The sequence below is a fragment of the Triticum urartu genome, chromosome 6, assembly GCF_003073215.2.
Source record: "Triticum urartu cultivar G1812 chromosome 6, Tu2.1, whole genome shotgun sequence".
NCBI lineage: Eukaryota > Viridiplantae > Streptophyta > Magnoliopsida > Poales > Poaceae > Triticum > Triticum urartu.
This window is the reverse complement of record NC_053027.1, coordinates 2,363,901-2,376,360: the sequence shown is the minus strand read 5'-3', so window position 1 is coordinate 2,376,360 and position 12,460 is coordinate 2,363,901. Positions and strand designations below refer to the sequence as shown.

The following is a 12,460-nucleotide window of genomic DNA, read 5'->3' as shown; positions in this document are numbered from 1 at the left end:
ACCGTTTGCTGTAGTGGAGTAACTCGTGTAGTCAGCTACTTGCAGTAGTGGCCAACATGAACACAACATACACGCATACACGGGTCATATCTCGTTCCAGTACGATTCCTTGACTCGGGCACAGCGATTGCAATTTACTGGCATTGGCCGTTTGGTTGGGCTTGCTTTGGTGTCATCACTTACTTGGCGAGATCCAGAGAGCTAGGGATATACTAGATGCCAGCAGCATTGTGGGCATGCAGATCGACATCCATGCAGGTGATATTTAAGCGAGCCAACATCTACTGCACACGCAATCAAGGCACGCGCGTACACTCCAAGAGTAAACAGGGAAAGATCTACGTGTAGTACTAGTAGTAGTACGTCACAACGGTGGTTGCGCCTTTGTCTTTAGTGCACGGCCGTTCAGACATCAATCACGCATGAACATCAACGGGAGGAATTGTGAGGCTACTCGTATACTAGTATCATCATGTGGCAAGTATCATATACTAGTATCATGCGTATGATAATATATGATATTATCATCATAGTGTATACTCGTATCATAGAGTAGTATCATACATGATCTTATTTATGGTCATGCAAGACGCAAAGTAATACTATCATCGCAAAAAAGTACTATCATTTACTCTATATGTTCCTTTATGTAAAGTGTATTACTTTTAGCATGGTGATCAAGACACATAATTATAGACATGTTACGACAAAATTATTCTTAGCAAATTTATTTGTTTGTGGCAAGTAATCAGTATGTCCGGGAAAGTAAGAGAGATTCTATTCTTCTTTTTCTACAAGGGATATAGACAATCTGAAAAGAGATACTTTCCTTCTTATGAAGGGCCAGGAATGGAATTACGAGGAATTAGAATAAATGCACCTTACATTGTGGAATTTTGTCAAAACACAAATACACCTAATATAAAAGAACAGAGGGAGTATTATGTTGTTGTATCTACCAGTGTTACTCTAACCATCTCTCTCTCTTCTTTAATTCTCTGCCACATTAGCATGTTTGATATTTCCAAGTGCATGATACCGGTTAAGATACCCCCACTATGGGCAGCCTGATAAGCAGTAGCATCAACAATCGGTGGACTACGTAGACCATGGTTTGTTGAAAAATAGTGTTTGTCTCTTTGTCATTTCAGATTTTTTTAATGAACTAGCTGAATTATGAATTTAATGCAGCTTACTCGTAGCAAAGAAAAACGTCGGGTTACAAGGCATGCAGGCTGGCATGTAACAACACCTACAGCCAGATTAGGAAAATCCGCCCCTTTAAACATCCACGGACGGATCCTTGCGCGATCCCGGACGGCACTAGATAACCCCTCATATGTCCTGCCGGGCAGGCATAATTTTCAAATCTAAACCTGCATTCCATACACGTGGACCATATAGCACAAATTCATCACAAATCAACAGTTCAACAATGCAACAAAGGAAATAAAATCACTGTTCAACAATCCGGACATATAAAAATGAAATTCAAGTCCCGGCCAAGACTGGCCAACGTGATGGATCACTTGCCAGACGCCATCCATGCTAGTTGCTCTGTCATGGCCACCATCTGTGGCTTGTACTCTGCCGCGATCACCATCCATTCCGCGTCCGCTGCTGCCATCACCGCTCTTGCAACCTCATACTCTGTATGTTGGTAGATCTCCTTCTTTTTCCCCTCAAGCATTGCTTGCTCATCCAAGAGGCTTGCGTCAGTGGACATAATACTCTAATCCTCCGTGTCTCGAGCAAGTTACAATCTCTCCTTCTCGCACTCTATTGGTCCAAAAGTCTGGGCCTTCCCGAGCTCCCACTTGAGACACGTCTCTATCTTCTCCCTCTCGACTTGCAACCAAGGCCGGCCCTGGGGAGGGGCAGGGGGGCGGCCGCCCCGGGCCCCCACACTCGAGGGGCCCCCGCCCAGGTACCGAGGTACGTCCGCAGGTATCCGTCGGGGAGTTCAGGGAAGTCTGTAATTAGGGGTGAAACTCCAGGGGCGCACACACTTTCCTTCTCCAGCGTGGCGGCGTACTCTTCGCAGCTCACGAAACGACTGGGCCTAGCCCAAGTAGTAATTAGCATGGTTGTTTGCTCGTGGATTATCACCCTATAAAAAGGAAAAAAAATAATGCATATCCACGCAGCACGCACGGATCGAGGAGTTAGCCGCGATTCAGCACCTTCACGATTCAAGCAAACGAATGCGGCGGCGCACGCACGAAGCTATTGCCGGATGTCAATTTTCTCCTCATCTCCTACAGTCTACTCAATTTATCATATGCGTGGCTGCCGGCTGTGCGTCTGTACCTCGTCCTCATCGTCCAATGAGGCCACGATGCCGACCGGCGAGGCGGCGCACAGCCTACCGCACCACATCCCCCGTCCTCATGTACGCCAGATGAGGTAGCCTATGCTGTAGCATATTTTCACCCTATAGAAACTGATACAAGTTTATAAATAGTACTATTAATATTGCATTTCTATTGGAGAGAAATGGCATTATCAGGCGTTGTTGTTTGCGAGTTCGACGTGATAATTGGTGGTTTTCATGTACTAATTGTTTACTTCATATATTGTGTGAGTTGATCAAATTGCAAACATGATCAGCTAATATTGTTTTCAAGAGGAATATGAGCGATTCAAGTGATCTGAATGAGGCGGTGGTATTTGCTCTGGAAAAGCAATCTATTATTAATCAAGAAGATGGAGGTCCTATGGAAGATATGCTGCCAAAGTCGACACACATGAAATTGTGTGAGTGATCATGAGCCCATGTTTAATTTATCTGCTATAAATTTAGTAGTATTTATAAAAATAAAATTTATTGTGAATATTTATGATATAAGAATTTGAAATAATCTTGATAGCGAAATGAAGCGAAATCTCATATACATACATTATAATTTGATTCGATGTCTATATTAGGGGGACCTCAGTTCTAATTTCGCCCCGGGCCCCCAAAATCTCAGGACCGGCCCTGCTTGCAACTTGTTGCTCTCAGTTTGCAACTTGCTGTTAACCCTCTCTTGGTCCCAATCCATCCTTTATTTTTGCACATCCAACATGATCTTTGAACCTCTTCTCTTTCTTGTTCTCCCTTGTGAAAAAAATGCACGTCCATGTGGTGAACATTTTTGTTGTTGCCCACGGGTAGCCCTGTCCTTCTCCCACTTGGTTTCCATCATTTACCGGTTATTCTTTGGAACGGTGGCTCTTCCATTCCCCCTAAAACTTGTTCCTCTTCGTCATCAACTCCAGTGGATTAGCGGGACCCTGAGCCATCATTTATCTTCAACCTCTTGGTGCCTTTCTCGAGTTATTCAACAAGTTGATTCCGCTTTGGTTGGTCATTCAATTTCTTCAAACAATGTCTAAAACTAAAAAGCTTCTTCTTTACTTATTGAAACAAAGCGGCGGCCAACACGATTTATCAACAATAAAATAATCATGAGAAACCGACATTAAAAACTAGCAATGTAGATTACAACAAAATTTACAATTCAACTTCCGTGACTTTGGACTCAAATCTTCTTTGATTACAGCCAAGCATTGAAGAATAGTGGCCGAAAAACTTGTTCACATATTCTTGGATGGTGGACCATCTATGTTAGAGAGATGCCACACTGTGGATCGTAATGATAGGATCGGATGTTCCTCTACATATTCCTTGTGTTCATGATAGTGCTTCTGGATCTTCTCCCGATACTTGTTGCCCTTTTGTTCCGTAACACAAATATGGTCGATGCTTGTTGGCAACTAAGTTTTGACCAGGTGGATTTTATGGAATTGGTCGATTTGGCGCAATTTGGGGTGCGTCCTGTCTGTCGGAGCCGACAGGGCAATCTCCTCATATCGGACCAAGATTTGGACTGCAAATGAGGGGTGCCATTCATCCGAGACGTAGAGGGCCAGGAGTCCAGCTGGGTCACTTTTTTGTGACCGATCACTGACCGGGCCATTCGGCTGTAGATGCTCTAACATACTTCGTCCCAAAATTCTTGTCTTAGATTTGTCTAGATACTGATGTATCTAACACTAAAACGTAACTAGATACATCCGTATTTAGCCAAATCTAAGACAAGAATTTTGGGACGGGGGGAGTATATACAAGCAGCCCAGCTGGCCATGCATTTGCTCTAGTAGAGTAAGTCCTGTAGTCGTCAGCTCGTCGCAGTAGTGGCCGTACGTCCGCTGCCTCTATCAAAACAAACAGTGGCCAACATGAACACAACATACGCGCATACATGAGACATATCTTGGCACTAGTGTCATTCCTTTGACTGGAGCACAGCAATCGCACGTATATTGGCATTCGCCGTTTGTTGGGTTTGCTTAGGTGTCGCCCATTGATTGGCGAGATCCAGAAAAATATAACAGCGTTGTGGACATGCAGAGATGCAGGTCAGATTTAAGCTGACCAACATCCACTGCACATGCAATAAAGGCACGCGCGGACGAAGGGGCGTACCTACTCACTGCTCCCTGCACCACCACACCGATAGATCGATGGATGGACTAGTGCCGCAGGCGGCATTTACTTGGCATGTGATCCTTGCCGGCACCGGATGCGCCGAAAGCCATGCATAAATCCTACTCCCTTGGTTCCTAAATATAAGTCTTTATAGAGATTTCACTCCAAAAACTTATATTTAAAAACGGAGGTAGTACTCCACACTCCACTCAGCTGATCACACCCTGATCTAGTAGTTGGTAGCATTGTGGAGCCAGTTGGCCAGTCCGTGGTGTTGGTGTAGTCAAGTCCAGCTATATATCCTGTCAAATCGAATCAAATGGATTCATTCAACTGTCTCCTTTCGATCCTTTTTACTCTGCAAGTCAAACTTCGTAAAATTTGATCATATTTATATAAAAATATATTAACATCTACCATGCTAAATTTGCACAATATGAAAACTAAAGTCATGACGCATCTATAAACTTGGTCAAAGTTTGCGAGGTTTGAACTAAAAAGGACCGGAGGGAGTTTGAATATGATAGGACTCGCTACCTAGTCCCTGGCCAGGCAGAAACAGTGGCGGTGTCCTCAGCTGCCTTCTTGTCGGCCTCGAGCTTCTCGACGGCGAGACGGTCGCGTTGGACTGAGACATGATGATGATGAAGGCGACGCGAACGTGGAGGAACCAGACGAACAGAGGCGAGCAGTCGCGTAGTCGCTTCCCAAAAATCTAACCGCCCCTCTCCCATACAGGATCCGGAGAGGCAGGGTTTCGGAGATCTGCTCTCCCGTGAACCATGTACGCGGTGAACGGGACAGAGTCGCCGGCGATAGCAACAGCAAAGGAACGATAGTGGGCGTGGATGACGGCTAGGGTTAGGAAACTCTTCGTTACTGACCGGCAAAAATAAGCGCATACGTGTGAGCTCGGCTCGGCTCATTCCCGCAACCTGCAGCGCGTCGTGGCGACGCGGGCAGCGGATGAGGAGTGCGTGAGGGCCTCTTCTATTCTCAAGCTCCAATAGCAAGTGAATTCCTTATAAACAGGTCCAACTCCTTCTCCACTAGCAGGATGAGACTAAACTTCTCACTACACGTAGTGACATATAACCCACATGGGGCCTTAAGGACTTTTCTAAAATTGTAAGATGGGCCTAAAGCCCACCCCATATTTCAAGAAATTAACTGTACACTTCGGAAAGATCTACATGTGCATGTACTACAACAAAACGGTGGTCGCCACTGCAGGCTCGTTTCAGGCTCTTGCAACCAGCTATCTGCAGTAGTGGCCGTACGTCCGCTGCATGCTATTACCAAAACAGTGGCCAACATGAACACAGCATACATACGCGCATACACGAGTGAGTCATATCTAGCTCCAGTGCCCTTCCTTGACTGGAGCACAGCATTCTCACGTACCGGCATTGGCCATTTGGCTTGGTTTGCTTTGGTGTCACCCATTGATTGGCGAGATCCAGAAAGAGATGACAACATTGTGGGCACGCAGGCATGCAGGTCATATTTAAGCTAGCCGACATCTACTGCACACGCAATCAAAGCACGCACGGACGAAGAGTTTACAAGTCCTGCGCGTATAGCTAGGTTGTCAATTTTATCATCCTAATATAAACTATATAACACAAAAGTTATGCATTTGAAAATAGAACATCTGAAATTTATATTGGTATAATTTTGTAATATATGACTTGTATTAGATTGGTCAAATTGATGACCTAGTGGCACGCGCACGCCCCGTAAACTGAGAGAGAGGGAGTACTTCCGTCTGGCTTTATTAGGCCCCTAATATTTTGAGCCAAACTTTGATTATTCATATGACTAATAAAATATAGAATAAATGCTATAAAAAGTACACTATTAAATTTGTATTTGAAAGGCCTTTTCAAACACATAATTTTTGTGACATATAGTTCAAATTTTATTAGTTAAATTTATTGATCAAATTTTAACCTAAAATGAGAGGAGCCTAATAAACCTGATCGGAGGTAGTACGTACTCACCGCTGCACCACCGCACCCATAGATCGAAAAAAATATGAACATCTATAATACTAAATAGTATGAAAATACATTTCATGGTGTATCTGATAAAATTGATTTCATATTGTGAATCATGAGATTTTTTAATATATAGTTAGTGAAACTTTACAAAGCTTGGCTTTGACCAAACCTCATATGCAGACTAAAAAGAAACGGAGGGAGTATTTCCATCCGGCTTTATTAGGCCCCTAATATTTTGGTGACACTATTTAATAAATGATATAAAAAGTACACTATTGAATTTATATTTGAAAGAGCTTTCCAAGTTTATAATTTTTGTGACACATAGTTTACATTTTATTTGTTAAATTCAAACTTTAGCCTAAAATGAGAGCTTTCCAAACGTATAATTTGAAAGAGCTTTCCAAACGTATAATTTTTGTGCCAAGCTTCATGCATTTAATTAGTTGTAGACTCAGAATTGTGCTTCCAGCTAGGTACACGTGCTTAGTACCGTTTCTTCCTGGGTCACCATAGTACTGTCTCTCTTCCTAACTAGCATGTCACATTAGATTTTTTACTTAGCTGGCAATCTTAGCACCTGTATAAGGTGAAGCATTGGGAGGGTCCTAATAAACATAAACGGAGGTAGTACATACTCACCGCTGCACCACCGCACCCATAGATCCATGGATGGACTACTACTAGTGGCGCAGGCGGCATTTACTCGGCATGTGATTCTTGCCGGCCTTCATTGCATGCGTCGAAAGCCATGCATAAATCCTACCACCTCCAACACTCCACTCCACTCCACTATATCACACTCCACTCCACTCCACTCCATTCCACTCAGCTAGCTGCACTGCATTCCACTCAGTGCGGCGTGCAAGTTGCAACTACAACGATGCAGGGCAGGAGCTTCATCTTCGTCCTTGTTGTGCTGTTGGCCGTGGCGACGACTGGCGTTTCCGGCCGAACCACGTACACGGGCAGCAGCAGCACTGCAAGTGCTAGTGGTGCACGAGTGACGACGCCGCCGGCGACGGGGAAGAAGCAAGGCCACCATGACCATGTGGTCAAGCCGAAGCCGCAGACGAAGGAGCCGAACACCAAGCAGGTGCCTGCGCTGGTGGTGTTCGGCGACTCCATCGTGGACCCGGGGAACAACAACGCCATCCACACCATCATCAAGGCCAACTTCCCGCCCTACGGCCACGACTTCGGCGCCGACCACCGCCCCACCGGCCGCTTCTGCAACGGCAGGATCCCCACCGACTTCATCGCCTCCAAGCTGGGGCTCAAGCAGCTGCTCCCGGCATACCTGCAGCAGTCCCCGAACCTCACCGCCCACGACCTGCTCACCGGCGTCAGCTTCGCGTCGGGCGGGACCGGCTACGACCCGCTCACGGCGCAGCTCGCCTCCGTCATCTCCATGACGGACCAGCTCCGCATGTTCGACGAGTACAAGGCCAAGGTCCGGGCCCTCGCCGGCGACGCCGCTCTCTCGGAGATCCTCTCCAAGGGAGTCTTCGCGGTGTGCGCCGGCAGCGACGACGTGGCCAACACCTACTTCACCATGCGAGCGCGGAGCTCCTACTCGCACGCCGACTACGCGTCCCTCATCGTGTCCCACGCCGGCGCCTTCCTCGACGGCCTGCTCTCCGCGGGGGCCAAGCGAGTGGCCATCATCTCCATGCCGCCCATCGGGTGCGTGCCGTCCCAGCGCACGCTCTCGGGCGGCATGGCGCGGGACTGCTCGTCGGGCCACAACGAGATCGCCGAGATGATCAACGCCGGCATGGGCACCACCGTGGAGTCGCTCAAGGCCAAGCACCCGGGGGCGAGGGTGGTGCTCATGGACATATACGGGTACTTGTTGGACATGATGATGCGCCCGGAGGGGTACGGGTTCAAGGAGTCCACGCTGGGCTGCTGCGGCACGGGCATGATGGAGGTCTCCGTGCTGTGCAACGGCGTCACGTCGGCGGTGTGCGGCGACGTCACCGACTATTTGTTCTGGGACAGCTACCACCCCACGGAGAAGGCGTATCGTATCCTCGTCGACTTCGTCTACGACAACTACCTCAAGGAGCTCATCGACTGACCAGAGAGCTTTGATGCCCTAGCTACCTTGCACGTACTGTTTGTGATTGATATTTCAAATTCATTGTGTTTGTGTTGTGCACGCACCTATGTATGTAGGTTGTGAAAAAAAATGTTGAATTATTATTGCAGTTTAGCTGGATGTAATTTGCATGATTTTGAATTTGGGTTGGTTGGTTCTGTTTGGAAAGGAGGCACGGCGGAGCATCGAGGCCGCCAACCGCGGCAAGGCCTCAGCCAGGGAGTGGTGATGGCAGGCGGTTAGGGCAGTGGCGTACCCATTCAAGTTGAAGAAGATGAAGATGAAGAACACAACAGTGGGCGTACCCGTTCAAGTTGGAAGACGATGCGGGATCCGTTGTATCTTTATCCAACATTTCAGATAGAACATGAAAAATCTACTTGACACCAAAACGTTTTCAAATGACCGATGGCTAGCCGCTCCCTTATTATTAATCTTCAAGATATTTTCAGCAGCACTATTAGTGCAAAAGCTACTCCCTCCATTTAGAGAATGGTTAATAGTAGAGCCAACTGCACACGCAGACGAGTAGCACACGGCGACCACACCCACCAGAATCAAAGCCGCTCGTCGTTAGTTTTGGGATTGGTGCAACTTTTTCTTGAATTGGAAGTGACCTCATAATACACGCGTTTGTGTATATGTCAATAGTAAAAAGCTGTCCATACTCATTTATTAGTGAACTGGACGCAGCGCATTTAACTCACACATTGACTGACAAAATGATGCAAGTTTTCAATGGAGAACGGATTGAAATAAATGAATGTAAACTTGCCAGGCAACTTACAGTGGAAAGGTACCCCTAAAAAATCTTACAGTGGAAGATAAAACGGTAAAAGGTAAACTAAAAGATGCCGCTACAAAGACTTATGCTAGTTTTTTTTTTGAAGTATTTGAAGAATATTATGGTTTTCTCATAAAGCACAGTTTTCAAAACTATGAGGTGTTTGGGTTCAACAAATATCACAGTTTTATAAATATATTATCTCTAATACCATATTTTTGTAGTACTCAAGAAAAGATGTCTTGGCCACTTTTTCTAAACTGAAGAAGAAAAAACTATGGTTTTTCAAAACTGAAGTATTCATTGTTTACGCAATTAAATACAGAGGTTTTAGATTAGTAGTACGATTTTGAGAAAACTATGTTGACAAACTAGGCGTTAGTACAAAAAACGTCTCAGTAAGCATACATATAACAATTGATTACATGATTAGGGTCAGATGGTTGATAATACAATTACCATATCTGCATCATTAAGCACTACTTCTTCCATCGTACTAAAATATGCAACAGAAACACAACCTTGAGGGAACAGTTAAACACATAATCAATCTTCCCAACCTCAAATTTTGTCCAACTAAAATATTAGATGTCCAGTACTAGCAAGATTTGATCAAGGCCATAGTAACAACGGGTTGCATTTAATATTTGATGGGTGGTTCAGAGGTGGCTATTGGAGACAATGGGGTCTTCTCCTTTGCCACTGGTCAAGTCAGGACAACTGTTGATATTTATATGGGTGGGATATACACGATTGTTGAATCATGGAATACATCCTGACTAATATAATGGTTGGGATCCCGATGCAAATGAGTAGAGGAGATTTCGGTGGGCAGCTTCGCCGAGTGCTCCTATGTAATTCTGAGCCAACTGTTGTCTATATGATGTTGCCATGTGATATATAGCCCTCGCTTATACCACTCATACAATAAGGTTAGCTATAAGGGTACTACTTTTTCTCATCTTCTCTCTATCTCTCTTCATATTTATTGTATTGGTCTAAATCCGCATATAGCTAGACTCTTGCATAAGAGTCCACTCCTCTTAGTTTTTCATGTCTCTCTCTCTCCACATAGGCAAAATTGCCATGTAAGCGGGCTATAAGCCTGCGATTGTACTTGCTCTTACATATACAAGGTCACTATGGAGTATATGTTTTGCATTTATACAAGGCCACTAATAGTAATTGAGGAAAAAATTAATGATGTTTCCTCGTGCTATCAAGTTGTTTAATACTTGCATGCATGCAGTCATGATGACGGTCAGCTACTTTCTCCATTCAGTTTTCTTGCATACATGCGGTGTATTAATGATCCCAGTCAACGGAAAAAAGTTGGATTGTAAAACATGTATTAAATTTAACCTTGGTACCTCTAATTTGAGTTTGTGGCTTTGTATATAAAAATGGAGGAAGTACCCCAAAATTTGATGAAATTAAACTTAGCTAGTGTAGAGTGATGTACATAGGGGCCGGAGAGGGGGAGCTGGCAATTAGATGCAGCTAGCATACATGATGGAGAGTACGACTACTGTATCATAGTATGACCATACTCACACGGGCAGTGCAGGCCTGGGAATAATTGTTCTTTTTTGGAAGCACTATATCTGTTAATCAACAGAAAATAGTCATTGCTTAGGGGCACAGTAAACTGGGTACCCGGGCATCGACCATCTTAACTATACCTGCGATTTTGGGAAAATTTTGTAAAATCAAAAAAAGTTCACGAAAGCAAAAAAAGATATCACAACTTATGAGAAATTTGGGAATACAGAAAATGTTCAGTAATTCAACAAATGTTCACCAATTCTTAAAAATTTCATGAGTTCGGAGTAAAGTTCATCAGTTTAAAAACAATTCATAATTAGAGAACTCTTCAGAAAGTAGAAAAAATCACGTAAATTTTGTAAATATTCATAAATAAAAACTATATTCACGAATTTCAAAAGTTGTTCAATTTCAACAAATATCCATGAATTTCCGTTTCTTTTGAAAAATTAAAAAAATAGCTCAGAAAAATCACTAGTTTGAAAATAATTCAGAAATTATAACTACTATAGTCGTCAACTCGTGCATTCGCACGGGCTAGCGTGTATTTTTGTATTTTTTTCGTTTGAATCCAAAAGTTTATTTACAGTATACATGGTGCAATTTCATATTTTCGTTTAAGAATTTTGCAAGTTCACATGTAAAAGGTGAGATGCCATATTGTTAAAATTAGATGTGCAAATTTGTCTATATTCAACATTTGGTTAGCTGTACAAATTGACTATTTTATAATTATAATATGAGTGTATATTATATTTACTACTAAAGATGGAAAATAAATATTTTACTTCATTCATAGAGGTACATATATATTCAGAGTAAAGTTTTAGTAAACCATACGTATACGTTGAATACCACCAAAGCATAACTATTAAAAGCCAAACATATATAGATATATGCATTAGAATTTTAGTCAACAGTAATCTCAATAAAAAAGCTCAGCGAGAACCATTTTTGGTTTACATTATGGTCCTAATTTATTTCAGTACATGTTGAAGACTTCACCTCCAATTCATATTGCTCACACTTTACATGGATATATCCTCATTTTCTTTAATAAGTAGTTTTGATGGAGATGTCTAAATCACCTAATTAAATATGAATTGACATTTTACAAACCTGAGATTTTGATATAGTTACCCCTATTTCAAGATCGATAAATGCTACTGCTGTGAATAAGGGGTCGAGATATCATGTGAAATAGAAATAAGTTATCCAGAAAAAGCATAAACTAATCGAGCCCACTTAAAATTGTTATCCCTTGCAACTAACTGTGATTTGTAATTAGTAGAGACAAATTTGTATTTTGATCATCCATACAAATGCTAGCAGAATCAAAAAGATTTAGATAGAAATGGAGCAACTATGTTACATCGATATCTTTATGTGCTCTCTCCGAATGTTATTTACCTCGTGATTAGTGATTACCAAAAATGAGAGCGGTTCTGATTGCCTCTGCAAGCAACATGGAAACAAATAAAACAAATGTTTTTTTAAAGAATATTAGAGATGGAAATAGACTTTCTATACGTATCCTTCAATGTTTACTC

General features: G+C 43.2%; 1 protein-coding gene across 1 annotated transcript; it reads left to right on the top strand.

Moving 5' to 3' along the window:
* The first annotated feature begins 7,249 nt into the window (after positions 1-7,249).
* On the top strand, positions 7,250-8,712 carry LOC125513499 (GDSL esterase/lipase EXL3-like). The gene has a single exon (XM_048678629.1). It carries the CDS (start codon positions 7,361-7,363, stop codon positions 8,558-8,560), a length of 1,200 nt encoding a protein of 399 aa, XP_048534586.1. The 5' UTR covers positions 7,250-7,360; the 3' UTR covers positions 8,561-8,712.
* Positions 8,713-12,460: the final 3,748 nt, after the last annotated feature.

Bases quoted from the DNA above. Each gene is read 5' to 3' on its own strand.
- LOC125513499 (XM_048678629.1), top strand. From the start codon at position 7,361: ATGCAGGGCAGGAGCTTCATCTTCGTCCTTGTTGTGCTGTTGGCCGTG.